The sequence below is a fragment of the Onychostruthus taczanowskii genome, unplaced genomic scaffold (genome assembly GCF_017590055.1).
Source record: "Onychostruthus taczanowskii isolate IOZ18803 unplaced genomic scaffold, ASM1759005v1 scaffold2, whole genome shotgun sequence".
NCBI classification, from domain to species: domain Eukaryota; kingdom Metazoa; phylum Chordata; class Aves; order Passeriformes; family Passeridae; genus Onychostruthus; species Onychostruthus taczanowskii.
The window spans coordinates 2683377-2708130 of record NW_024499239.1 but is presented as its reverse complement, the minus strand read 5'-3'; the positions used below and the strand labels follow the sequence as shown (position 1 = coordinate 2708130).

Below are 24754 nucleotides of genomic sequence, written 5' to 3'. Positions count from 1 at the left end.
TAACCGAAGTTTGTCTCGTCTAGTTAGAGGAGCACACACAGTTCCACCCTAGCACAGCACAGATGTAACATGACACACAAACAAAAGGCTGGAGAAATACTCAGAGGCTACATTGACACATATGCAAATGATACCACTAATTACTGTTATAGATTTTGATCCCTTATGAATTTTAAAATATATTTATGTAATGTCCTTCTCACCTGCCAGTCGTCTGTCTCTCGTGTTTTTCCAGATAACATCCAAGGCTCTAGCAGTGGAGTCCCTGATATGATCACTAAATGATCTCCTCAGAGGGGCTTTCACCGGGTGATGCATAATGCAGATCGATCACACATCCAGGTCAAACGGCTGTAGCTTAGCCCCAGGAAAAAGGGCATTCTCTGCCCCGGGATCTGTTTGGATTTCTCTTTGCCAGGCAGGCAGGTTGTTACTTTATATAATTTGTCATCAGCCTTGTGGAGCTTTTCCTTGAAGAGTCAGGCATTGCAGTTCTCACTGCGGATGCAGGGAAGCTCAGACTGCAGCCAGCCTACTGGAAAGCTGCCAAAATCTTACATCTGGAACAGTTTACAAATGAGCTAACGATACAGTCATTTAGATTTGGGGCTTTATTTGTGGATATCTATAGGATTCTAGCTTCCTGTTTAATCAAATAACTTACCAGGCACATACTTGCATGCTCATTTATTATGATAATATTTCCCTGCTTAGCTGATATTTCAGGTAATCTTTCACGTTTGGACATGAAAAAGGTAAGAAACAGAAGAGAGATAAAGTAATTTTAAATATCTAGAGATCAGGTATTTTATTTTGTTACCATATTTTTTTTGCATTTTACCCTAGTTAAGGCAGAGAATTGGGCCTGATTCTGAGTTCCCTATATTTAGTATTTCATGAAAATACACTAATGAAAGGAAATAAAAAAATGAGAGGAAGAGGGGAGATAAAAAAAGGAGTGGGAACTAAACCCCCACGTCTTTGCTGAGTGGAAAGATAAGTTCCCATATGAAAAATATTTATGAATGCAACTGAGATTAATAGTCACAGTAAATGAAGCCATTTGACCTTGCATATTTTGACCTTTTTAATTGATTACTGTGTCCTGTGGCTTCCCTGAGGGAGAAAGGGAGGAAAAAAGGAGTGCCTGAGACTCTCTTTCCCTTTTTAATCCCATGTGGTAATGTGTGAAGACATGAGAGATACCAGTTTAAAAACCTAATCCCCTCCGTTATATGGGAAAGCAAAACCTGTCACATAAAGTTGTCTTCATGTTCATTCTACAGGTAGTCCTTAATTTTCTTTACAGCAACTACAGCTATTAATATTAGATACCATTGTTTTCTATAGAAGTATTATCATTAGAGTTGATTGATGAACTTCTTTCAAGGTTGGCATAGAGAGACCAAATTACAGAATTGAGAGTTTTAACCCTTAACAAAGGGATTTTCATTTCCTTTGAATTTCTTCCTAAAACAAAATATTTTTTCTTTTCATAACATTAGATAATTTATTTCACACTTATTTGTTGCAATTTTTTTTCTGGTGTCTTCTCAATTCCCTTCATTTTCACTAGCCATCATTTCCTTTAAGAGAAATCATTATCTCATTCTGACAATGAAATGAAATTTGTGGGATTTGCAATAGTGAAACTGAGGGAATAACTGGCTCACTATCTATTTAATGCAGATCATAATTTCTTCCCATCTAGGCCTTAGTCTTTTATCTTTACAGAGCATCTGCAAACACTAATGTCCTGTGTGTGTCTTTGAACAAACCAGCAGCGTGTGATCTCTATAGTTTTTTAGTGCAGTTGCTTTCCTCATTACACGCCTCCTTCTTTCTGAGGCCGGATGGAGAAAGAAGCAGCCAACTCTCCAGAGAAATTCAATATGATATCACACACTTTGCATAGTTGTGGTTTTTTTTTTTTGGTTGGTTTTTTTTTTTTTTTTTTTTTTTTGTTTTTTTTGTTTTTTTTTTTTTTTTGTGTGTGTGTGTGTTTTGTTTTTTTCTTAATTATTATTCTTACAAAAATTCCTGGTAGAGCAAGTGCAATGCTTGCACAGGCAAATCCTGACACAGGCTTACATAGGCAAATGCTGACATGATGACCAGAGCCCAAGGTATCTGTTTTGAAACACGTACACTCTGCTCAGATGAGATGCGCTGTTGTTGCTATTAGTGAACAGCTCAGAAGAGCATTATTCATTTTTAAATGAAGATGCAGTAAGCGATAACTTAATCAGGAGCTGAATTTCTCTATTTTAGAAGGCAACAAGGGTGAAGACAGTCTGAACATGTTTTTAACTACCACTGGCCGTGTCTACGTTACCAGCAACATGGCTGAGAAAGAATGGATTTATACAGCAAAATAAATGGAACCAAAGTTTAGACACATCTCAAGGTAGAGTTACTTTGAACTATGTCTGCCTGCATCTTGCGACCTGAATGAATCCTTGGGGTTTCACGACTGGGTTGGAGATCACTGGCACACTACCAGGGTGCATCATTTGGCTTAGTTTCATTTGAAACCCATCCAATTCACATGCTCCAAAACTGCTTGGAGATATGAACCAATGAGTGGTGTTGAGGGAACCTTTCCAAAATCATGTGCCTAGTCCATGCTACAATGTCAATAAAAACATGCAGACCATTTTTCATTTTAGAAACTAAAACAACTTTAAAGAATTTAAAGAATCTAAGTAAGATTGTGTAAAGAATTAAATGTCAGAAAAATTTTACTGGGCCATGGTCAGATAAATAATTAGCTATAGATAGGCAAGAAATATGGATAGAAAATAAAGGACATTAATTTTAGAAAAATGTAGGCAGAGATATAATGGGGAATACAGTTAAAAGCAAACACATATGATCAGCAAAGGAAATCTGAGATTCATGACATCCAATAAAGTCACAAAATGAAGTAAGAATTTGCCATGCAATATGAAAGCACATGATTTTTGAGGATTTTTAAAATCATGTTAAAAGATGGTATCAGGGCAGAGCTGTGCTGCAATCTCCATTCTTGCATCATTTAAAGAATGCCTCTTGTGGAACAATACACTCAGTTATGCTCTGCACCTCTCAATACTCACATGATGCTGAAAAGGCATCCACGAACCCAGTGTACAGGCAGCTGGATCAGGGGGACAGTGACAAGGAGTTCTATGCTGGAAAACACCCCTGTGCTCAGGGGAAAGCTGCTGAGCTGCCACCACCGCTGTGCCATTATTCTTGTTGAGAGCCCTGCACTGAATCTCAGGCAAGCTCCTCCCACATTCCCAGCTGCTACTGTCAAACAATGCCTGCTTATGTGGAGATATTTTCCATTTCAGCTCAGGCTTGTTCCTGCTCCCCTTGAAGGTGTAGCTGTTTTCATGGAGACATCTACCTGAATCACAAGCCTGCAGTTACTTGCGGATTGTTTGTGTGGAAGAACTTCCTCCATTTCTCCGGTAAACTGATGCTTACAGTCTGAACTGGGAGCGGGGGCCATTGGTACCAAGTACACATGGTACAGACCTCACCAGGTGAACCTTTGATGTTGATCAACATGAGTGTACTAGATTAATTTGTTCTTAAACCAAACAGCTAAACTGGAGCACTGCAAATGACATTTAAGGGCATGTTTTAAAGTTGAGATTTACAGGTTGGCAAGGAATGTATTTTTAAAGAAAATGGAAAATGTTTTGCTGCTGTATTTGACAATGTACTGGAAAATCTCCTGAAAACATATACCCTTTCTGTAACTGGGAAAAGGCACCCTTCCATGTCTTACATCTACAATTCAATTAGCTGGATACAGATGTTACAGCAAAATGCATTCAAAAATAAGCAAAGTCCTAAACCACCAACCAGCGTCTAGGTAAAATTTATGATGCAACTCTATCTTTTGGCTTCACTGTGTCTGGAAACTTAAGAATGACTACAATCAGAAACAGGTTTTTGTATTTGAATAATTCTGGTGTTAACCACAGTCATAGTGCAGTCAATACTCCAGCTATCTTCCAGAATAATTTCATTTTATTTAGTGTTTTCTGTTTAATGGCTGACATGAAAAAAAAACAAACCCAAAAGAGTAAATTCTTATAAAAGGGATGGGTCAACAAATATGTGTGCTGAATCAAAAATAATATGAGGGGAATCTGAAGGAGAGGGCTCTGTTGCTGACAAGAGGGGATTGCAGCAGCTGGTGTTAGGGGGGTTCATGCATGAGGAGCAGCATGTATGATCAGGAAGAGTCTTAGTGTTATTTCCAGAAGCAAATATTTAGAGGGACCAGACCCTACCTTCCCTGCCCTGCCAGCCCTCCCACCAGCTCATACCAGCTCCACCCCTGACTCTCCCAGAGCCGTGTCTTTCCTGTCCCCCAGGCCTGGCCTGCCTTGGAACTGCAGCCACTGACTTCTCCCACTTCTTGTTTTGGAAATATTTTTAGAAACCTCTTGTTAGCATAAGCAAAGCTGTGCCTCTCCAATCTTCCTTTCAAGGCTGAATCTACTTGTAAAGTGCTGCTTGTCGTTCTTGAACACATAATTCTCAAGCCAGCCAAGGGCAGGAGGCAGAGGCTAATTCCCTATAACCTTACCCTTGCTCAGCACTTCCAGCTGGTCTACACTTGCCAAACCTATTTGTTTTTTGTCCTTTAGTAGTTCTATCAATACTCTGGTCTGCAAACATAATACCAAAGACCAGACAAAAGGCACTGGGTACTAGGATGGACGGGAATGGTGATATTGTTTTTACTTCTAGCAACTGAGTCCAGCTCTCAGGAAATAAACTAACAATTGCACAAGCCTCATGCTCTTCAAGCTTGCTCTAAAATACATCGACTTCCCCTCTGACTCTTCATCAATGTGCAAACTCTTATGTATATCTCTGGCTCTTCTGTGTGATTCCTTGAGTCTGGAAGGATGTATGGATCCAAAATATGCACAAGCAGTCAGAGATTCATATTTTCTTAAACATTATGCCAGTTTGAGCTTTACTGTGACTTGTCTATGGACTGCAACAAATAGTGTGGCAAATCCAGAGCTCCTTTGCTGAGTGGTTTATGTAGCCTGCCCAATCTGATGCATGCAAACATCTTTCCCCTTGTTAGAGAAGGAAAAAAACCAATGCCGTAATTCTCCAAAAGTATCACAAAACAAAAGAATGATTCAGAATCAGAATTTTATATCTAATTTTAAAAAGCTGCTGGGCACATTGTTTCATGACTCAGGAGATGCCTTTAAATGCTATCTAGAAGACCAGGCTGGGAATGAAGCACTTTGAATTTTGAATTATACTTGTGCTGCTTTGCAAAAGAAAATCTGGTTCTGCAATATTTGCAGTATCTGAGAAATCTGATATGTTTCAGGTTGAGAAGCAGACACCAATCAGAGCAGACTGGAAAGATTTAGAGAAATTCCTGTGGAAAGGCATGGAAATAAAATGTATTCTGTTAAAACATAAATATTTCAGTAGAAGCTTGACAAATCTCAACAAAATTCTTCATATGACCAAGCCACATTTTGATTAATTTGGATTTGTTTTTTTAAAAAAAATCTCTGTTTTTCAATTAGATAAATCAAAAACACCCAGAAATTTCATTTAGCACATAGGTGTCCTTTTGTGCAAATATCTGGGCAATTTATCAGTCCATGGACTCAACCCTATGTGTCCCACCATATTTTGCCTTCAGAAAAGTGCCTATTTGACTCCTGTCAACACCTGGTGTTAACCTTTGAGCAGCCTAGGGGCTGAATGGGTGCAGTCTGGAGGAGAGATAGTAGACCATGAGAGAGCAGACCAAGAGAGAGTCTCCTGAGTGCCCTCCATGATGCCAAGGGTGCACTGCCAGGCATCTCTGCATTCTCCTTCCCCGTGGTAGGAGAGGGGTGGAGAAGCCCCAAGGACAATCACTTTCTCTCCAGGTGACCGTAATTGCCTCTGGACACACTGCTTTTGCAAGATGTACATGCTTTTTAACCTCATGCCATGGTCCAGACCTCTATTTTTGAACAACAAGGGTGTATAATTTTAAGAAAGAAAATGCTCAAAATCCACTCACCCCAGCGGCAGTTCGTGATGGAAACTACAGCTGTTGTTGTTTTCATGAACTTTTTGATGTCTTAACCTTGAAGCTTTCTTCTGGTGGAAGACTGGGAAGCTCTTGTCATAATATCTACCTTAATTAGCTTTTGTTGTGAGTACTAATGGGTTTACATAAACTGAGTAGTGTAGACTTCTAATGTACATCCATGAGTCTCAAATTAAATGTGATCTCAAATAAATATTAACAATCTTCATGGTGTGATTATGGCCCTGCTTTGTAAACAGCCCCACAGCTTAATTAGAGTTCTGTGCACTTCAAAGTACAAGCTTATCTGGCTGTTTCTGAACTGCTGTCTCACTATCACTGTGTGCTCCAAGAATAATAAATAAACCAATGCAGGAACACAGAAAGCATTCCTAATCACAGCCATAAATACAAAATAATAATTAACTGAATAACTTGAAAGAAATATGTGCTTCCAGTTTCATTTTCACATCATTCCATTTTAACCTGTTTTTAAAGTAACTGATTATAAACTATTCTTAAATTATTAAAAAATAAAACAAAACAACCCACAAGTTCTGCCCCTGCAACCAAATGTTTTCTGAAACCACATATTGAAGAAAAAAAAAAGACACATTAGTGATGGTGGCATAGTTTAAAATTCAAATGAGAAAGGAAGTGTTAAAGCTTCATTCTGTTTAACCATATGTGAGGCACCTGCTTAGAGAAGTTTATGGGAGTATTAATCTATTGGAGTGTCCAAACACTTACAAATATCTAAATTTGAGCAACAGAACTGTCTTTGTTATAAAACAGTTGATGGCAATAAGCTGTGAACTGAGATTAGTTTTTAGCATTAGCCATGTGTTATGCTTCACCACAGCAGAAGAGTATTAAACAGCATTGTTTCTCCTTCCTTCAGTGACCTGACAGGCAAAATGACCATACATAGCTTTTTGATAGCTGAGTAATACATTACAAATTCACTGGTCCCATCACTGGAATTAGAGCAGGATGAGTACAATTTCACAGAATAAAAGGCATGGCAGAAGGTTCTTCTTTCTTTCTAGTAGAAGTGCAAATTAGGTTGTATGTCAAATTGCAGTAATAGAAAAGTGCAGAATCCACAAAAAAATCCCCAAACCCCAAAGCAAAACAAACAGCCCATCACTTCCAAAAAACCCGCAACTCACTATTGTTACTCCCTATTTAAAACCTTCTCTACCGTCTTCTTTCATAAATGGAAATTTTTCTTCCCTGTCTTCTGTTTTTTCTCTTTTCCACTCTCTCTGTCCCTCCTGGTCACACTAACATGGTGTTTACCTGGTCATACTAAGATGGTACGTTCCTTCAATTACAAATCTTCCTCTTCAGACATCTCATACAAAATGGCACAATAAGATATTGAAGAAACAAAGCCTTTGAGCTTGTCTGCAGTGACCAACATGAACAGTGATTGTGAATAGAGATTTGGTTCAGTGAGTTCTATATGATCTAATGGTGGCAGACTGGTGTCTGTCTGTGTACAGAGCAGGGAGCAGAAGGGGAGAGTCAGGAGTGTTATGTGAGCTGGACTCATCGAAGTCAGAGGGTGAGCAGGGAGATAATTCAGAGTACAGAGATTGTTCTGAACAGAGATCAAAGAGCGGCAAGAAGTTTTAAATCAAAGAGCAAGTCCCAGTGCTTGCAGGGACAGGTGGAAAATGCTTATTCCTGAGAAGATTTAGTGAGATTTAGGGGTCTCATGTAAGTCATCTTCAATTATCTCTGCCCTGTGTAATGTGTGTTTTATTAAGTGATGCAAAAAGGCAGAGCTGTCTTCCTGCCTTCTCATCCCTGCTGCTACCACTGCAGCACTGTGAAACACAATCTCTGCAGAAGGTTTGTTACTGTGAAGACAAGCAGGATGTAATAACCATCTCTGAATTGCTGGTTTGTGGCCTCATTGGTAGAGAAAACACCAGAAAAACTTGATTTTTCATAGGAAGCAATGACCTAAAAAGTAGGATCTGAATCTAAAGTGAATCTAAACTTTTGAATAGGCATTGGACAAAACCTCCAATACATTTCAAGATTTCACTAGTTAAGCCACTGCTGGACAGTTTGTTAGTGGTAACTTCTCCTTGTGTAATTTTTTGTGCAAATGATCATTTATGTAGTTAAATTGGGGATTTATTTTTAAAGGTGCTTATCTTCCTCAGACTCTGGGTTTCTGAGGTATCCGTCATGCTTTAACTCTTTGTCCTGGAGGTCTTTGTGGCATGACTCTTTGTCTTTTTCTAAAAAAAAAAAAAGAATAAAAGCAAATCCATGATTTTTCCATGATTTTGTAGGATGTCTTTCCTCTGGGGTTTGTTATTTGAACTGAAATCTTGCTGACTACAAGTTCTAATGCCTAATCTTTAAAAGATAAAGAATCTAATATTTTGCTTTATCTTTTCTAAGTTTAATATATCACAGATGCAAGTTGAAGTTTTATAGGGACTATGTCAAATATAATTATCTGGAAGATTAAAGTAATCATCATCTCAACTAAAACATACATTCTGTTTTCCATAAATCTTGTGAATGCTGAATGTACACAGCATACCATAAAAACTTACAAAGGAAATCTAAAACTCTAGCTAAAGTTATTATTAGATGTTAATGTTTCATATTTACTCCATGAAGTCAGCAACACTATTAAATGAGGTTTTAATAAGACACTGGTTTGCTATTCTAGGAATTGGATTTCATATCTTAATTTATTTCACAACTAATCATTGAAAATTGCTTCTGCATGAAATTTGCTGTTCCTGCAGGCATCTCTTTTCAGCCACGACATATCTGCCCTCTGGAGTCCCACTGCAGCACGTGGAAACTCTTCACTTAGAGTTCAGGTTATGACACTTATATTTGAAGATTGGCTGTGGAAAAATAGTGAGCTTGGAGAAAAATCGATGGTTTGGGGAAAAGGAGGTTGACAGGATACAGCAGTATTTAGTCTGTATTTTATGTCCTGAGACTAGTTATTGGCTGGCAAGTTCCCTAAATTATTTTAGTAGGTCATTTTTTTAGTATCTGTTTAGTAAACTGTACACTTCACAGTCTCAAAAGCAAGGTGAAATGTGAACTTTGTGTTTGTAGAGCTGGCAGCCCGATCTGTATTTCGCTATATCTGACCTAATATTTTTCTATTGTCAAGTAATTTTGAAAATAGACATGGACAGTGGAATCCCCATATGATCAAAATTATCTGCTCTGCTCTTCTTCAGTCTGAACATACTTTTGTCATTTCTTGTCAAAAAAAATCTAGTTGATGAGGTGGGTTACATAGGAGAACCTAAAATTCTATTTACCTTCTGTAAACTTAAAGTTTTTAGAGACATCATTACAATAATGAATTTGTGTAGCTCTTAAATAAAATAAGAAATATTAGTCTTTTACTGAGGTTTGATGAAAGATATTAATGGCTCTGAAGGACTCCAAATCAGGCCTTGAAAAAATGTATTTAAAATAGCAGCTGCAACACATACATGGAAAAACTACTTGATGTGCACTAGAATCAAGTAAGTACAAGTGTTTCTTTAAGTGCTTCATAGCAGAAGGGGGGAGGGAAGCAATGAAAGACCTGGTGAAATATAGGAGAAGTTACTTCATATTTATGAGTAGATGATGTAGAAATTCCTTGAAAAAATGTGGTATTTGGAGGAAGGGAATAAAACACTACCAAAGAAGTTGAAGAAGAAAACAGACAAGACAACAAGGCTTATACCTGAGATTGATAGGTTAAGCTAGTATTTTAAAGGCATATTTATTAAAAAAAAGGGCATAGGTGAATAATCTTTTTATGCATCTATATTATAAAAAATAACTATTATTTACTTTCTCAGTATTTCCATAAAGAACAACCAGACATACTCTGTTTGGCACAAATTAATTGCTTCTCAAATGCAACATTTAGTTTTAATCTCTCAAGTACCACAAAGACATAAACAAGTTTTGAATTAATTCAGAAAACAACAAAAATTATTAAGGGGCTAAAGAGTTTGATTTGCAAGAAAAGATGAAAACCTGTTCTGCTCAGCCAAATGACAGCTAATAATGCAAGGGAAGAGTAATGATAGCGAGTGAGTATTTAAAGCATGAGAGCATCAAGGAAAGTGTGGACATGTTTTAAAGTGGTACAAGGTTTCAAAACACTGACTTGATATTGGGAAGAGTATCGTCTGTGTATGGTTTTACTCCAAACTAAGGCTAATTAATCTGTGGAGATTATGTACAGACAAAAAAAAAAAGTGTGTACAAAGGAAAAAACTGTGCAAATGTAAAACAGAATGACAAATGTATCAGCTGTGGTGCAAGTCCAAGGTAGTATATACTTAAACATAGGAGTTAGAAAGATCAAAATGAAAAAAAAATTAAATATGACAAATAAGCAGAATATAATGTTAGGGAAAGCCTATATCTGTACCACAGTACATAACTTCTTTAGAAAGAACAGCTTCTGAAAGTAGGTTTGCTTTGCTCAGAAGGCTTTGTAGTTTCCTGATAACCTGCTGCCCCTCCTCTGTGAAAAAGGACCGGCTAGTCAGACATAAAATTTGTCATATTTAAACTTCATTCATAACTGAAAGTTTAATTAAAACATCATTGGATGTTTTTTTCATGGTTTAAATCAGCTCAGCCCTGTTTGCTGGTACTGGTAACTTTCTGAATGCATATAGAATATGTGTGTCTTTAGGAGATGTTTCAAAGATATCCAGGATATTTTTTTAAATGTCATTGGTGCTCTATGCCACTTTATGCATAAGGAACCAAAAGAAAGAGAAATATTAAAGTTCTTCAGAAAATGCAACAAAATGATGGCATGTTTAGATGTCAAAACATAGATGTTGCTAAATTTTTTCAGTCCAAACTTAGTATCTTTTAGTCAAGTACTGGAAAGATTGTGTATGGAGGCACTAAATATTTCTTTACATTCAGTGAAAACTTACGCAACAAATTATAGGAGAAAATGTACTCCTGTACAACAAGCAAGTGTGCCCTTCTACTCTTGATGTACTTTTCAAAAAAGACTGATTAGAGACTCTTTGAAATTTGAAGTGAGCAGCTGTCAGTGTACTGATAAAAAATTTGAGCTTGGATAACTGTCTATAAATAAACCAAACTGTCAGGAATAAACCAAATATATTTCAAAAGGTCAAGACTTAAATGTAAACTGTATATCAAAATGCATAAGAAAAACCAAAGGGGCAACTAAAACCCAGGTTTTAATATAAGTCCTTAAATACTAAACTTTGAAAAGCTCTGTTCCTATCAAGTCATGATGGCTGAATTTCAATTAATAGGACTAGATTCAGCTACTAATTAACCTCATTTCAACCTATTTAACCTAGATATTTGCTGCTGAAAACCTCCTCCTCCATGTAAGAACTCCAAAATTTCAGCATGTGGACAACTAAATCACTAAAAAATAAATTCTAGCACCTAGGATTAATAATGATGTATCATTTAAAGCACCTTTCAAGAAAGCTTTTAAATGCATCCTTGACAGATATTGAAAATTATTTTAGATCAGAGATAAATTAGATTTTAGATTTTGGCCTTCAAAGTTTAACCATCTTTTACTAGTCTTCATCCAGAGGAATGATGCCATTTTTAAAGCTTACCATGCCTTGGAATGACAAGACTGCAGGAAAAGTGTTTTCACTCTAATCTCAACAGAAGACTGTCATATGTACATTGTCCATCTGTGCCCATGCATTTTGTACAATATTTTCAGTAAAGTACTACTGATCATCAACCAAAACAAGGTGTCATAGTTACCTATGATGTATTAAAAACCTGTATAGCTCACCAAAATCCACTGCATATTTTGATCCTCAGTAGATAAAATTTTTCTCTCTAAGAGGCAATACCAAGTAAATGTAAATATATCCAAAAGAAATATTTTCTGCTTGACCAAGGACGTTTAGATTGTATCAATTTTTAAAAACATTGTAATTTCTTCTATAATGTCTTGCTCACTTGTCAGATCTAACTTCATGCTAGTTGCAAAACTTCATAATCTGTTGAAAGTTAGTTAAATGTTTCCATACCCTTTTATGGAAAAAATGGACTTCATCACATGGTTGTGCATGGTTTGTAAAGACATGAATGAATCTGTGGAACTCAAAAAAAAGTCATGTAAACCTTTGCAATTACTATATTTATTTTATCAATAACAGCCCCATGAAAGGAGTGCTCAGAAAAATAAGGGGAGACCAGCTCTTAACTCCTAACATCTACCAAGCAAGGAAACTCAAAAAATGCCAGGTAAGTGTGGGGCTGAAACTTGAAACAAAGAAGTGAACTGTGCATTAACAGCAAGCACATGCTGACCTCAGGTCCACTCTGCTCCTTCTTGCCTGAGAACCAGTGTGCTAGATTCCTGTTGGGCAAAAAATGCTGACTTATTCTGAAATTCAGTTACTGTAAACACACGCTGCTTTTACAGTTCCCAGCAGAGTACTCTCTGCACCAAGGTTATATAATCTTTATGTCCCTGAAAGGTAATAAAAGATGTTAATGGTGGGGACCTCTGTTAGGAATGGTAGCCCTTAGCAAGAAGAGGAAGGACAAGAGCATGGTAATGTATCAACAGTATATGTAAGACATAGTTTGATTGTGAATGTGTGATATACCTTTGGAAATGCTAAAGGATTGACAGAAAAATCAGTTCAGCTGGAACAGATTAGGGGACCAATGCAATGGGCACATTACAGGTTGGAGAGTCACAAAAGGCAGTGGAAGAGAAGCGAGTCACTTGTACCCAGAGTCAGGTGAGGATGTCTGTGCAGCATATAGGCCAGCACAGCAAACACTATAGAAGGGAGGGTAGAAGGGGAGATGTTCAGTCTGCAAAAGACAGTCTGTAACAGCCTCAAATTTCTGAAGAAACTCCAAAGTTTCTATTAAATAACAGAGACTGTTGTAGTATCATCTGAATGGCTGTGCAGCCACATAGTCCTAATTCTTAGTCAGTTAGAATTGCATATTTTAGTATTTAAATACATTTTCTACACCAAATTCTCTAAGTCTTGTGCAGCCTCTTTAAGACAGTTATTTTCCAAGAAATAAGTGCAGCAGAAGGCTGCTACAAGAAATATTTCATTCCTCAAAGTCTTTTTGCCTGTGTCCCTTATTGCACCAAACCGTCCTCTCATATGCTACTGGGGCAAATGTTTGCACAGCTTGCTGAAAGTCAGCTCATTAAAACAACATAGGGTGAAAAATAGACCTCATATGAATAATTCCAATGATCCAATTTACAGCAAATGGTTGAATTCCTGAATTTAGAAGGCAGTGAATAAAAGTTGGGGATGTAACACTGTGACTCACCTTCAAAACAAAGCTCTCTTTCAGGCAGTTACAACTTTCAATCTATTTGTGCTAAGGTGAATCACAGCCTGGCCTACTGAATACATGAAAAGGGATATATATATTTTGCAAACATAGCAAATTCATGCATAATGAAACCCAGGAATTACTGCTTGAACTCTAAGCCAGACTATAAATTCCATTTAAAAACTGACAGCATGCATTTGAACACAAATCTACATTGAGATATGTAGCTAAACAATTAGGACAACTTTTAGGGATTCATATGCCTAGCTCAACATTTCAGGTAGATAGACTTCCTAGAGGTGACTGAACACACTACAGCTGATTGCAGTAACACCAAGAGATGAAAAATGAGTATAGACACTGCAAGAATGTGGAGAAAAGTATTCAGCTCCCCTTGAAGAGCTGCATATTCTCCAGCTCGTGGGCTATTCCACATGAAATAGGAGATAATTAAGTGTGCTCACCTCGTTGCATGTTGAATGAACACTCTAAAAGAATCATGAAAAAATGCCTACAGGAAAGGTAGACAAGGGAGACAAGACATCCACTTTATGAGAATCAGTAGACTCTATTGGCTGCTGTATCTGCTAGCAGAGGAATGCGCTTGTGAGCCTTTGTAGGTGCTACTGAATGAGGAAGTTTCATTCCAGGCTCTGGTTCACACTGTAAGTATGCTTTCTGGTCAGCTCTTGCTGGGTGGAGAGTGTATGACAAATAGCCCCAGGGGAACTAGATTTCTTTCCTAGCTGTGAGGAAAAGGCTTGAAGGAATGGAAACTTATCAAAGAGAAACTATGAATGAAATGAATTGTTGAATAGGTGTCAAGAAAACTTTAGCAGTAGATGGTAGAGACAAACTTAGTTTGACAGTTTATCATAGACTGAGTCATTTCTTTCTGATGATTGTTCTCGTGAATATGAAAATGCTCTGAAAAATGAGCTGGAAAGACTCCCCTATTCAAGTGACACAACGTGACCTACAGTAAGATCCTAAGCTATTCAAGATGACTGGAGTTAAGCCAGGAGTATATATCACAAAAGTAAGGAAAGTGATTCAAGAAAAAGAATGCTGAGTTTGTTATTCTTGTTTCTGTGTAAGCTAACTAAAAAGAATATTATTAAAAAAAATACTGGACATACTGTGAAAAACTGGTTTGTTCACTTAAAAACTTCAGTTATCCTAGAAGAATTAACTGTGCCTTAGATTGAAGGTGTGGATTCACAGTCAGAGGTCTGGCAAGCTGGTTGGGGTCAGCTTTGGAACTGGAGGCTGGAAACAGCACAGGCCTTCCTTGGGAAAATCCATCAGCAGATGTTTGGGGTAAGGCAGTGAAGACAGAATGGCTTGGAGAGGAGCATGGAATCAAGGGGCCTGTGGACAGGAGTCCAGCTCAATCCTGATTGTTGAAAGTGGGAACAAAGTCCCTATTTTTTTGTGAAATTCATTTGGGTATTAAATCCAGAAAGTCCCAAAATGTCCAGAATAAATTAGAAGGGTGCATAGGAAATGTAACCAAGTCTCAACAAAAATGAATCCGTGACCTGCAAGGTGTCATGAATTAATACTGCTCTCAACATGAAGCACTGCAGCCGAAGCTACAGAGTAGTGTGTGTCCTTTCACATCTAACCCTGAAAGGACACACACTACTAGGAAGGAAAAAATACTGTATTGCATTTTCAAAATCAGATAAAATAATCAGATATTACAGAAATTATGATAGTTTAGTCATAATGGTGTACCTATTTTCTAATGTCATTAAAGAGCAGAAATATGCCTCTTTGATTTTCTTACCATAATCTACTTGGATGCTCTTCATGAATAAACCTTAATTTAAATTTTGGCAGCTTTTAAATGTCAGTTTGGTGTTAAGTGCTCCTCTGAAGTTATTTTAGCCCTCAGTTACAGTTTTATAGGGTCAGCTGATGGTCTCTATGTTAACACAGGGATATTTCTAATGTCTGGGAATATGAATTAGCTTTTTCTTAATCAAGGTAACTTGCTCCAAAATTTTTACTATTTATAGCATAAACCAGAGAACACAGCACACTTTTCATGTCTCTTTAAGGACTGTTCCATGAATAGGTGAGTGTCTAATTGCTGCAGGCTTGGGAAAGTAATATGCTTTTGAGTTCACTTGACAGTCACTTGACTGAATCAGTGAAATCTGCTTCTTATCAGTGAGATCTGCTGTTCAAAGGTCCATTAGGAATAAAAGCAAATTCCATCCTGACTCCTGCTGTGTGAGGACATTGGTAAGGCAGTGCTTACTCAGTGTTGATAGGGTCAGGATGTTAAAAGTGGGGTGGTTTTCTACCGAATTAATGTGGAGCCCTGTACTCGAGCTTCTTTATTCTCTGTCGCACACATGTAAGGCTTTCTCAAGTTTCATCAATTTGTTGTTAGGTTGCGGATAGAATGAGCATTCATGCAGATAACAATATGCATGCAAGGTATAATTATGGCTACAGTGACTTCCACTTACCCCTTCTAATAGCTCAGCATGGTTTGGGAGTGATAGATGAGTAGCAAGGGCTAAGCACAGCTGAGCATGACTCTGCCCATTGCACAGGTTTGTCCCAGAGGAGAGGGAGTGTTGGAGCAGCCAGCTCTGGTACAAAAAGCTGCTCTACAGGGAGCATAATCTGGGACAGCTGCTAATGCCTACCAGCTCACTGTCAGCCTTACCTTTCTTTACAGTTATGCCTGGGATTACCTTGCCCTGCCATTTAGGCTAGCAGCTGAAAATCATTTGTGCCCCACTTTCCAGGTACTTGTAACAGAGCAGCAGTATAGCTAATTTTCACTGTTTTTTCTTTTTTTCCCTCCTGAACTAGTAACTGTTGCATGATAGGTAAACAATTAAAAGGCAAAAGTGCGGTTATCAGATCCAGTTGTCTATAAACAAAAAAAAAAAAAAAAATTAATTTCCTAAATCTCCTTTGCAGCAGAAGTTCAAACACAAAAACCTTGAAGGCAGTTTGTCAGGAGGGAAAGTGGAGAGAAGAGGTAGGTGAAAGCAGTAGTTCAAATTCTTATGCTAGAATCTCACTGAGGTGTATTTTCCATGCATTACAAGAGGTAAAGACCTTTCCACTGAGAGGAGGATTTGCTCATAAATTTTTATTTGAGTCCTCTGAGAAAGGACTAAACCTGGAGAAGTCTGTGGTAGACAAAGGATGTCAGAATGAATTAACCTCTGACCTTTTTGATCAAGACCACTCAAGGACAGTAAGTGTGAATCTCCTACAACTGCTGTTTTCAAACACTCCCTGGATCTTCTTATCTTCCAAGCATTCTGTCTTTTCTAGAAAACTACTGGGTGACATGGGCCAAAACTCAAGCAGGAAGAACAATAACTAAAGAACTGGAACAATTCTGTGCATGTACTTGAGTCCTTCTCTTGTTTATTTTTTCAGATGCTGCTGTGTGACTGTGTTCTTGAAACAGGTGCCCTTTAAACCTTGGTGACTGGATGTGTGCCCTTCAAATTATTTTGTTATTTAGCCCATACCTTCTTCTGACAATGAAACAAACCTTTGTGACTCAGCCCATAGCTCCTTTAAGAGAGAAAAAAAATCCCAGTTTTGGAAGTACTTTGGTTGTGCTACTTTGTTTCTGTCATAATTATATTTCTAAATCTATCTCCTGGATTTCTAAGTAGATAAGCAAAGAGTACTCATAAGCAATTGCATAGCACTATATAGGAAAGAGCCAGAAGGGAAAACAGGAGGCAATTATTTTCTGGTCGTCTGCACTGTGTGCATTTGGCCGATACTTAATTCAGATTTTAAGCAGTGCTGCCTGTGAATGGTCATGGCAAATAGAGGATTTTGGTGCTGGAGTGTGTCTAATCTTACTTCTATTTGCTAAATATAACTCTCTGTTATCTTTGACAATTACAATTTTTGATCTCACTGTAATCTATTAAAATAATTGTCCATACTGCAGCATGCTAAAAAAGTTACATTGTCTTTTTTTTTTTTTTCTAAGTTGCTTTATTTTTGAGGATTTATTTTTGTTTAGGGAAACAGGTAAGGAAGCTTAAATAACATATCTCAGGAAATGAAATGATCACTATAGCTTTAGGTGAATTGGAATGCTCTTCCATTGGACTTGGAATGGTCCTAAGGGAGAGGTTTAAGTTAGAGTCATGGGAACTGGTGAACAAAGCACCAAAAAGCATGAAACCCCAACCCAGACGAAACAAAGATTTTCCAGATGTGGAATTTCTTCTATGGATCAGTAGAGTTAGCTTAACTTACTTAAGCTATAATGATTATTTTGAGGAAAAAACCTCAAAACATGGCTCATTTCTTATCTCTCAGTCTTTTAATAGAAATAAATGCAATTTACTTCGCTGAAGATTTTTTATCTAGATTTGTTTTATGAAAAGATGTCTGTTTCTTATTTGTCTTAGTTTGTCTAATGTGGCATACATTGCCTCTCTAGAAATGCCTTTGAAATGTGTTGCAAAAGTTAATACATGTAGCAACTCCTTAGATTGGAAACTTTCTTGGTTAATTTTCCAATGTCCATTTCCTCATTAAAGACAAAATGATGCCAAGTTTTGATGACAACTGTAATATATATATCTTTACAGTTTTTAGTATATTCTTTGGTTATGTTTGTGTTTTTATATTCTTATGAGATGCACTCATATTTTTCTCTTTGCTATTTACTAAGCTGAAGAATTGCATTGATTTACTTTATTCTGATCATCGGTTGGTTTTTCTGCAAATTTTAAGATCCTTCTAGGTTTTGATAGAAAGTTTCCTAACATCTAGACATCTTTTGCTTTGCTGTATAAATTATATAGGATTCTTAATTTGATGATGGATAATTGGTACAGTTTCCTGCAGGAAAAACATGCCTCTTACAAAGCAAAAGCAACACCCATGCTATAGAAGTATATTCAGTGTACATATTAGGACTGAATATTCAGTAGAATTTTACTACAAAATACCAGCTTTAACCCGTTAAAATCAAACTCAATATTTAGAGAATGTATTGCATTACTAATTTGGCATTCTAGGCAAGTTTTGATTTGGTATAGAGAGTTATAATTTGGGTGAGTCCTCTTCCTTATTGAAGAAAGTGTTATATTAATTAATTTCTCTGTTAGTAGTTTGTTTAGTTTTTTTCTAAAGCTGTGTATAACTTTAGCATCTGCAGTCTTCTGAGGTGAGGAGCTCCACAGCTCAGTTCTAGATTGTCTCCCCCTGTTTGTTTTGAATCTGCCACCTCTATCTGATGTCCTCTCATTCTTTTACAGGAATAGACAAGGAATTGCACAGAAAAGTCAAATGTTTATCCAAACACAGTGATAAAACATGGACAGCTATGTTCAGGGAGACAAAAAAAAAAAAAAAAAAAAAGAGGTGCAAAAACTTACTGTTGAAAGGAAAAGCAGTTGTTAAATCTGTGACTGAAGAAGCCAATATTACATCCAAGCTAGAAGAAAATCCTACTCTAATTAGCTTGCCAGGAGCAGTGTCTCCTACATCATCCATTGTTATTGTCTGATCCTGCAACAGCTCATTGAATGGCTGCTAAAAGGCATTTTCCTATGAATGCTAAGCTGGATCCATGGTTCAAAATACAGGGCCAGACTTAAGTCCTAAGGACATTCTGTATAAAAAGCACTAGTCTGAGATCTTCTAAAATGGGGAAAGAAATTTTAGGAAAACTACATAGGTTTCATTTTCCTGTCACAAATTCACTGACAATGATGAATTTATTCCTGATAAAATTGATTAACCTGATACACATGCTAAAGTTGTACCAGATCGGGTATATGGGTTACAAATGTGGAGCAGACACTTGCTGAAGGCACACTTGTGCTGATACAAAAAATGTTATCTCACTCGCAGACTTAGTGTAAGCTATACCACCAAAACAAAGCCTTGGCATTCTCTGAGCATTCTGTAGTTTCATCCCTGTTTTGAGAACCTCCCATGGTAACTACATGAGAAAAATATTTCTGGTGTATTGATGGATTCGGTATTCTATGTTAACCAACTGATAGATGAAATCTTGACTAAAGTCTCAGTCTTTCTTTTTTTTTCTTTGCAATATGAAAACACGTCCCAGGATAACACTGTAAATTAGACACCTGCCTAGAGGGTGTTATGGTTTATTTAATTATTTTCTTTGCCTTTTAACAGATAATTCAACCACTCTTCTCTAATTTCAAGCCTGTATTTTGATATGTATTAAAATCCATGGTTACTTTCCTCTTTGCCTTTCAATTCTGCTCATAGACAGCTACTGAGATATGATATACCTGGCTAGAACTCTGAAATTGGTTACCAAATATTTTCTTTCTTTTAGGACAATGTACAGCAGCAGGTGCAACTCAATCCAGAATAGACTGGGATTTAAATTAATGACCTACCAAATGAATTAAAAAGAATATTCACATGGACAAACTTTCAGAGAAATCATTTTAGATTGGGATATTACAAATCTGTACTTCCAAGCTTAGTCCAAACTCATGTGACTAGAATGATCACCTGCAGGAATAACTCCTTGCAGATTTATAGTTTAGAGACTATTTGGCAGTTTTGTCTTTCAAGAAACATTTTTTTTCAGTTACTTCTCGATTTGTAATACTTATAAATTAAGCAACCATTTCAAGTAGTTATCTGATTCTTTCCTAAAAGGTCATGAAAGGGAAATTCACTAACAGTCAAAATTAACACAGAGGTAGATTGACAGAGGCAATAAAGCATAGTCAAGTGAGTGACTTTGCATATAAGAATAGTACACTGGTGCATTTTAAAGACCATGGGCATCTATCACATATTAGAGAACCAGCATTTGATTCAATTGCCATTTCCTGATATATGCAAAAGCAATCTAATTTTACAAGAGTGTTTGGAGAGAAAATTTGAGAAAATGGTTAAACTTGATGACTAGATATTACAAGCTATTTAAAATCTTCAGGTTGATGAAAACCACTTTTTGTCAGTGCAGTTGGTATCTTTCAGTTTATAGATAATAAAAGGTCTAGCTGCTCAGGCTGAACACAATAGGGGCAGAGCCAACATTCTCTCAAACATGACTTGCTATAGCAGAAGACAGAGCAGAGGTTGACATTTCCATCAAGGAAAAAAGAAACCTCTTTTCTAGGGTCTAAGCCACCTGTGACACTGCAGTTACATCCGGACCTATCATTGTCCTGCCAAGGATGGTTCTGCATCAGGAAGATACTTTGCCTCCAGGTGTGTCTTGTCCAAAGTGTGCTTTTGGGTGTCTCTCTCTGAAAACCTGCATTTTCAGCATGTCCTTTGAGAAATGTAAATAATCACGTCACAGAATCACAGATAAATAATCATGTCTTCTCATTAGAAATCTAAGACCTCTTTTCCCTAAGAATTTTTGAATAGCAACTTCTTATTCCAGTAAAGTGAGCATGTAAGTACCTCAAGGATATAAGCAACAAAAAACAAGGCCACATTCCAGTGGTTTGGAACTGAAACAATTTCTTACCCTTCTGTTTTAGCAGACACAAAAAGAGGTTATCTTGTTACACTTAATTTTAAGTCTCTAAGCTCTTAATATTAAACATGGTTTAAAATTGTTCAACTTATTTTTGGTTCATCTTCAACAACTCTGAAACAATTCAGCAGTGCAAGTCCTTTTTTCAAATATGAACACAGGAGTATAATATATTCCAAATGTTTTGGATGTTGTCTAGGAACCCAAAGAAGCAAAGAAGAGCATCTTACATTTTTCAGAAATGACTAGGTATCATCATAATTTTGTGCCACTTGCAGACTTTACTGCCCAGAAGTAACCTTGACAGGGAATTGGTGCAAAATTAGCAGGTGTCATAGAGAGCTTGTTTTTCATCTTCAGATACCTAAAAAACTATTAAAATTTAGTCAAAAATAATTTTAAAATTTGGCTGTAGGCACCTCAGCTTTTCAGAAGCTGCCTCTATTTCTGGACACTGAAAAATAAAAACCATCACCTGATTTCCAAATCAACAGTCACTTCATTACTTTAGAAACCATGACCTAATGACTGCATGTCAGTATCAATTAGGACCAAGTGAACTAGTTTATATTTCATTTGAATCAACACATGTCTTTGCCATGAACTCAGCCTGAAGAAAATTAGCCCAGAAATAACTTGATTAATTGGTTATCACCATTCTCTGTTACACTTGTTATAGCCAAAAAAGGGAGGAAAGAACTACTTGATTATCTTTGATTTAAAAGCTATTTTTGGTCAGGGACTACCTATTTTAGAATGTTTCTGATGTCCAGTTCAAAAAGAGACTACAATGTGGCCTGGGTAATATAAATGCTACCGAGTCAGTGTGTAACTGATACCTAACTTTATACTGAGAAGCCACTTGGTTAAAATTAATTATATGACGGTAGCAAGACTATACTGAGTACCAGTTTACAGTCTATTTGGTGGTGTTCTAAAATCTGAACATATTATAATCACTTATAATGTAATACAAAATTGAATTGATTGAAAGAAAAAAATTCATGGGTTTCCTGCTCTGTTTTCTGTTTTGACAACAAAGAGCACAATTTCCACAATATTTTTGTTCATAGGTTGGGATTTTACAGTCTGTAAGGGTGGATAAATAAGTGATAAAAACTGGCTGGAGAGCAGCTCTGTGGAAAAGACCCTGGGGTGTTGGCAGGCAGTGAGCTGTGCACGAGCCAGCAGTGTGCCCTGGCAGTAAAATGAGCTGGCAGCAGCCTGGGATGGATCATGGCCTGTAGATGGAGGGAAGGGATTATCCCTCTCTATGCAGTGCTTGTGAGACCACACCTGTGGCAGTGAGTCCAGTTTCAGGATCCTCCCAACACAAGAAGGGCATTGATAAAAGGGATGTGCAGGGGACAGGCACCAAGTGGGTCGGGGTCTGGATTACTCAGCCAAGGCTGCAGGACTTGTTCAGCCTGCAGAGATGGCTTTGGGATCCTACCAGCAGCTCTCCAGGACGTCGCAGTAGGCAACAAGTAGATAGAGCTGGGCTCTTTATATTGTGCACGTGAGGATGACAACAGAGGAGACAAGAGGCATAAGCTGAAACCAGAAAGGACCAGGTTGGACATCAGGAAAATGCCTCTCCTGTGAGACATTTCCCACAAGACAGCAGTGGAGCACGTAGCCTACAAAGGTTGCACAGGCTCTGTTCTTGGGTGTGTTCAAAACTGGCCTGGCCTTGAGCCATCTTGTCTGAACTCAAGAGCTGGTCTGCTTGAACAGAAAGCTGAAAAGAACTTCCAAAGAGAGTTATTCTTTGAATAACTCCTTGAAGAGAGTTATTCTTTGTTTAACTGCATTTCACTAATAGGGGATGAAATATGTTATCTGTTCTTACGATACAACAATCTGTGATGAAATATTATTAATGTAAAATATCTTTAAAATAATCCAATGCTAATTCTTGGGCTGTTTTTATAATCATGTAATTTCTGTGATAAAAACGACTTGTATTAAATAGGGAAGCACATGTTGCCTTAGAAACACATTGGATTGAAAGGTTGAGCATGATGGCTGGGAGCAGTAATCACTCAGCTGGTATTATATAAAGTTTTATTCTTATCAGGGAACTATCTTGATTTGAATAAGGTAATTTTATTACTTAAGAAAAGATATTAAACTGGCAGAGAAATCAAGAATTGATTGCTCATCACAGGAATATTAGGAACTTGGGCACAACTTTTCTCCTCTAAAATGAAAAAGAACATTTGAATATTTATCAAAAAAATATTTAAAGTTGTTTTCAAAATTAATGAAATCATTGAGGAGCCTAGAAAGATATTATAGCTAAAAGTGTCTGATAAAGTATATGTATGTATAATACAATGCAAAGATAATGGCCTAGCCCTGTTACTAGGCTGAAATAATACAGTTAAGCTTCTTTCTCTAAGCATTTAAAGAGATAAGTAAGCGAGATTAAAGATATGAAAAAATTAAACTCCTTTGAGGATAACAACAGTATATTTTAATTTAAGAAGCTCTTCCAAACAGTGTAAAAGCAGGTCCATACTAATGGCCCATACTTTCTCCACAAAGCAGGTGGGGAAAGAAAATAGAAGTTTACTAAGGAATTTTGTGCTCAACAGGTTGTGCTAGTTCCCAGATACTGCAGATGTACTTAATCATTATAAAGCTTTTTAATGGAGATAATTTTTGCCTTCCATAAAACACCTGTTTTCCTGTCCAGGCTGGTACCTGAGCTTTTGTGTCCTCCAATGGTGCACAGCCTTCTTATCACTGGCTCCCCTCAGAGCACATTCACACTACCTGGCCCTAACCTGCACTCTTTAAGACTAGCAAAAGTAATATACCAGAAGCAACCATGAGGTTTTTTAGGCATTGTTCTGCTTCTAGTGCATTTAGCATTGTTTAAAGGGAGATTTTGTACAAAAGCTGCAGTCCTAGGACCTCCTGGTTCCTCCAAAACCTAAAGAAAATTGCAACAGCACCTTTGGCTTCACACAGTGCTGTGTGGATTTTAAAGTTTGTATGTTTATGCCCACATGCCAGTGAATATGGTATGACTTTTAAAAGTGAAGTAATTTATTCAGAAGAACAACTACACTAGTGTGTGGTCAATAAGCCACTAAAAATCAAATACCAAAAATCCTGACATCAGCTATTTTACTGCATTTAGAAAAAAATAAAAAAAAAATAAAAACCAAAAATTATTAGGAATCTTAGCACAAAAAGTCAGCTTTCAGTATCTATTGGCATCATCATTTTTTATAGTAATAAAATGAATAAAAATATATCCATTAACACCTATTAGTGTTTGGCAGCCATCCATGCATTTTCTAGCAAAGCTTCTATAACTGTTTTTCACTATGACAGATTGAAGTGCGAGTGCTCCCCTGACATTGTTATTTAGAAAACAAACACCAAATTTTATAACTGTTGCAACAGTGACAATAAAAAAGAATTACCTAACTAGAAGCTAGTACTTCATACTAAGGTCTCACAAAAACTCTAGTAAGACTGTTCTAAAACCAGATAAAACACTTGCTAAATGGAATGATTAATAATTCATTTTGCCTAGTTTATTTTACAATACTGGCTAGAGTTATTGTAAGGCAGCCAGAAAACTAGTAACTGTGCCAATTACCTTGTATTTCTCTCCAGTTTATGTGGAAATTGATATCTTGTAGCCAAACTGAATTTTGTAATGTTTGCTCTAGGTTCAAAACAGTTTATATATGCTCTTAATGACTTTATGAAAACAGAGCATCTAGTGAATACTGCTCAGAGAAAGAATGGCTTTCTCTGGATGTAGGATAAGTTCATAAATTCTAGTGAAGATTTTATTTTTTTTTTCCTTTTGATTAGAG

The 24754-nt window shown here is 37.0% G+C and overlaps 1 protein-coding gene across 8 annotated transcripts in view; it reads right to left on the bottom strand.

Moving 5' to 3' along the window:
- The window catches only part of DLC1 (DLC1 Rho GTPase activating protein), a 245481-nt gene that overhangs the window by 97351 nt on the left and 123376 nt on the right, over positions 1–24754 (bottom strand). The window contains exon 1 of one of the 8 annotated variants that reach the window (XM_041402666.1): positions 3099–3328. The exons of 6 other annotated variants lie outside the window; for them this stretch is intronic. Coding sequence is in view for 1 of the 2 variants with exons in the window: in XM_041402663.1 (XP_041258597.1) it covers positions 204–318 (115 nt within the window). In the remaining variant the exon portion in view is untranslated. Of the gene's footprint in view, positions 1–203; positions 672–3098; positions 3329–24754 lie in introns of those variants that run through there. One more of the 8 variants, XM_041402663.1, reaches the window with a different exon arrangement.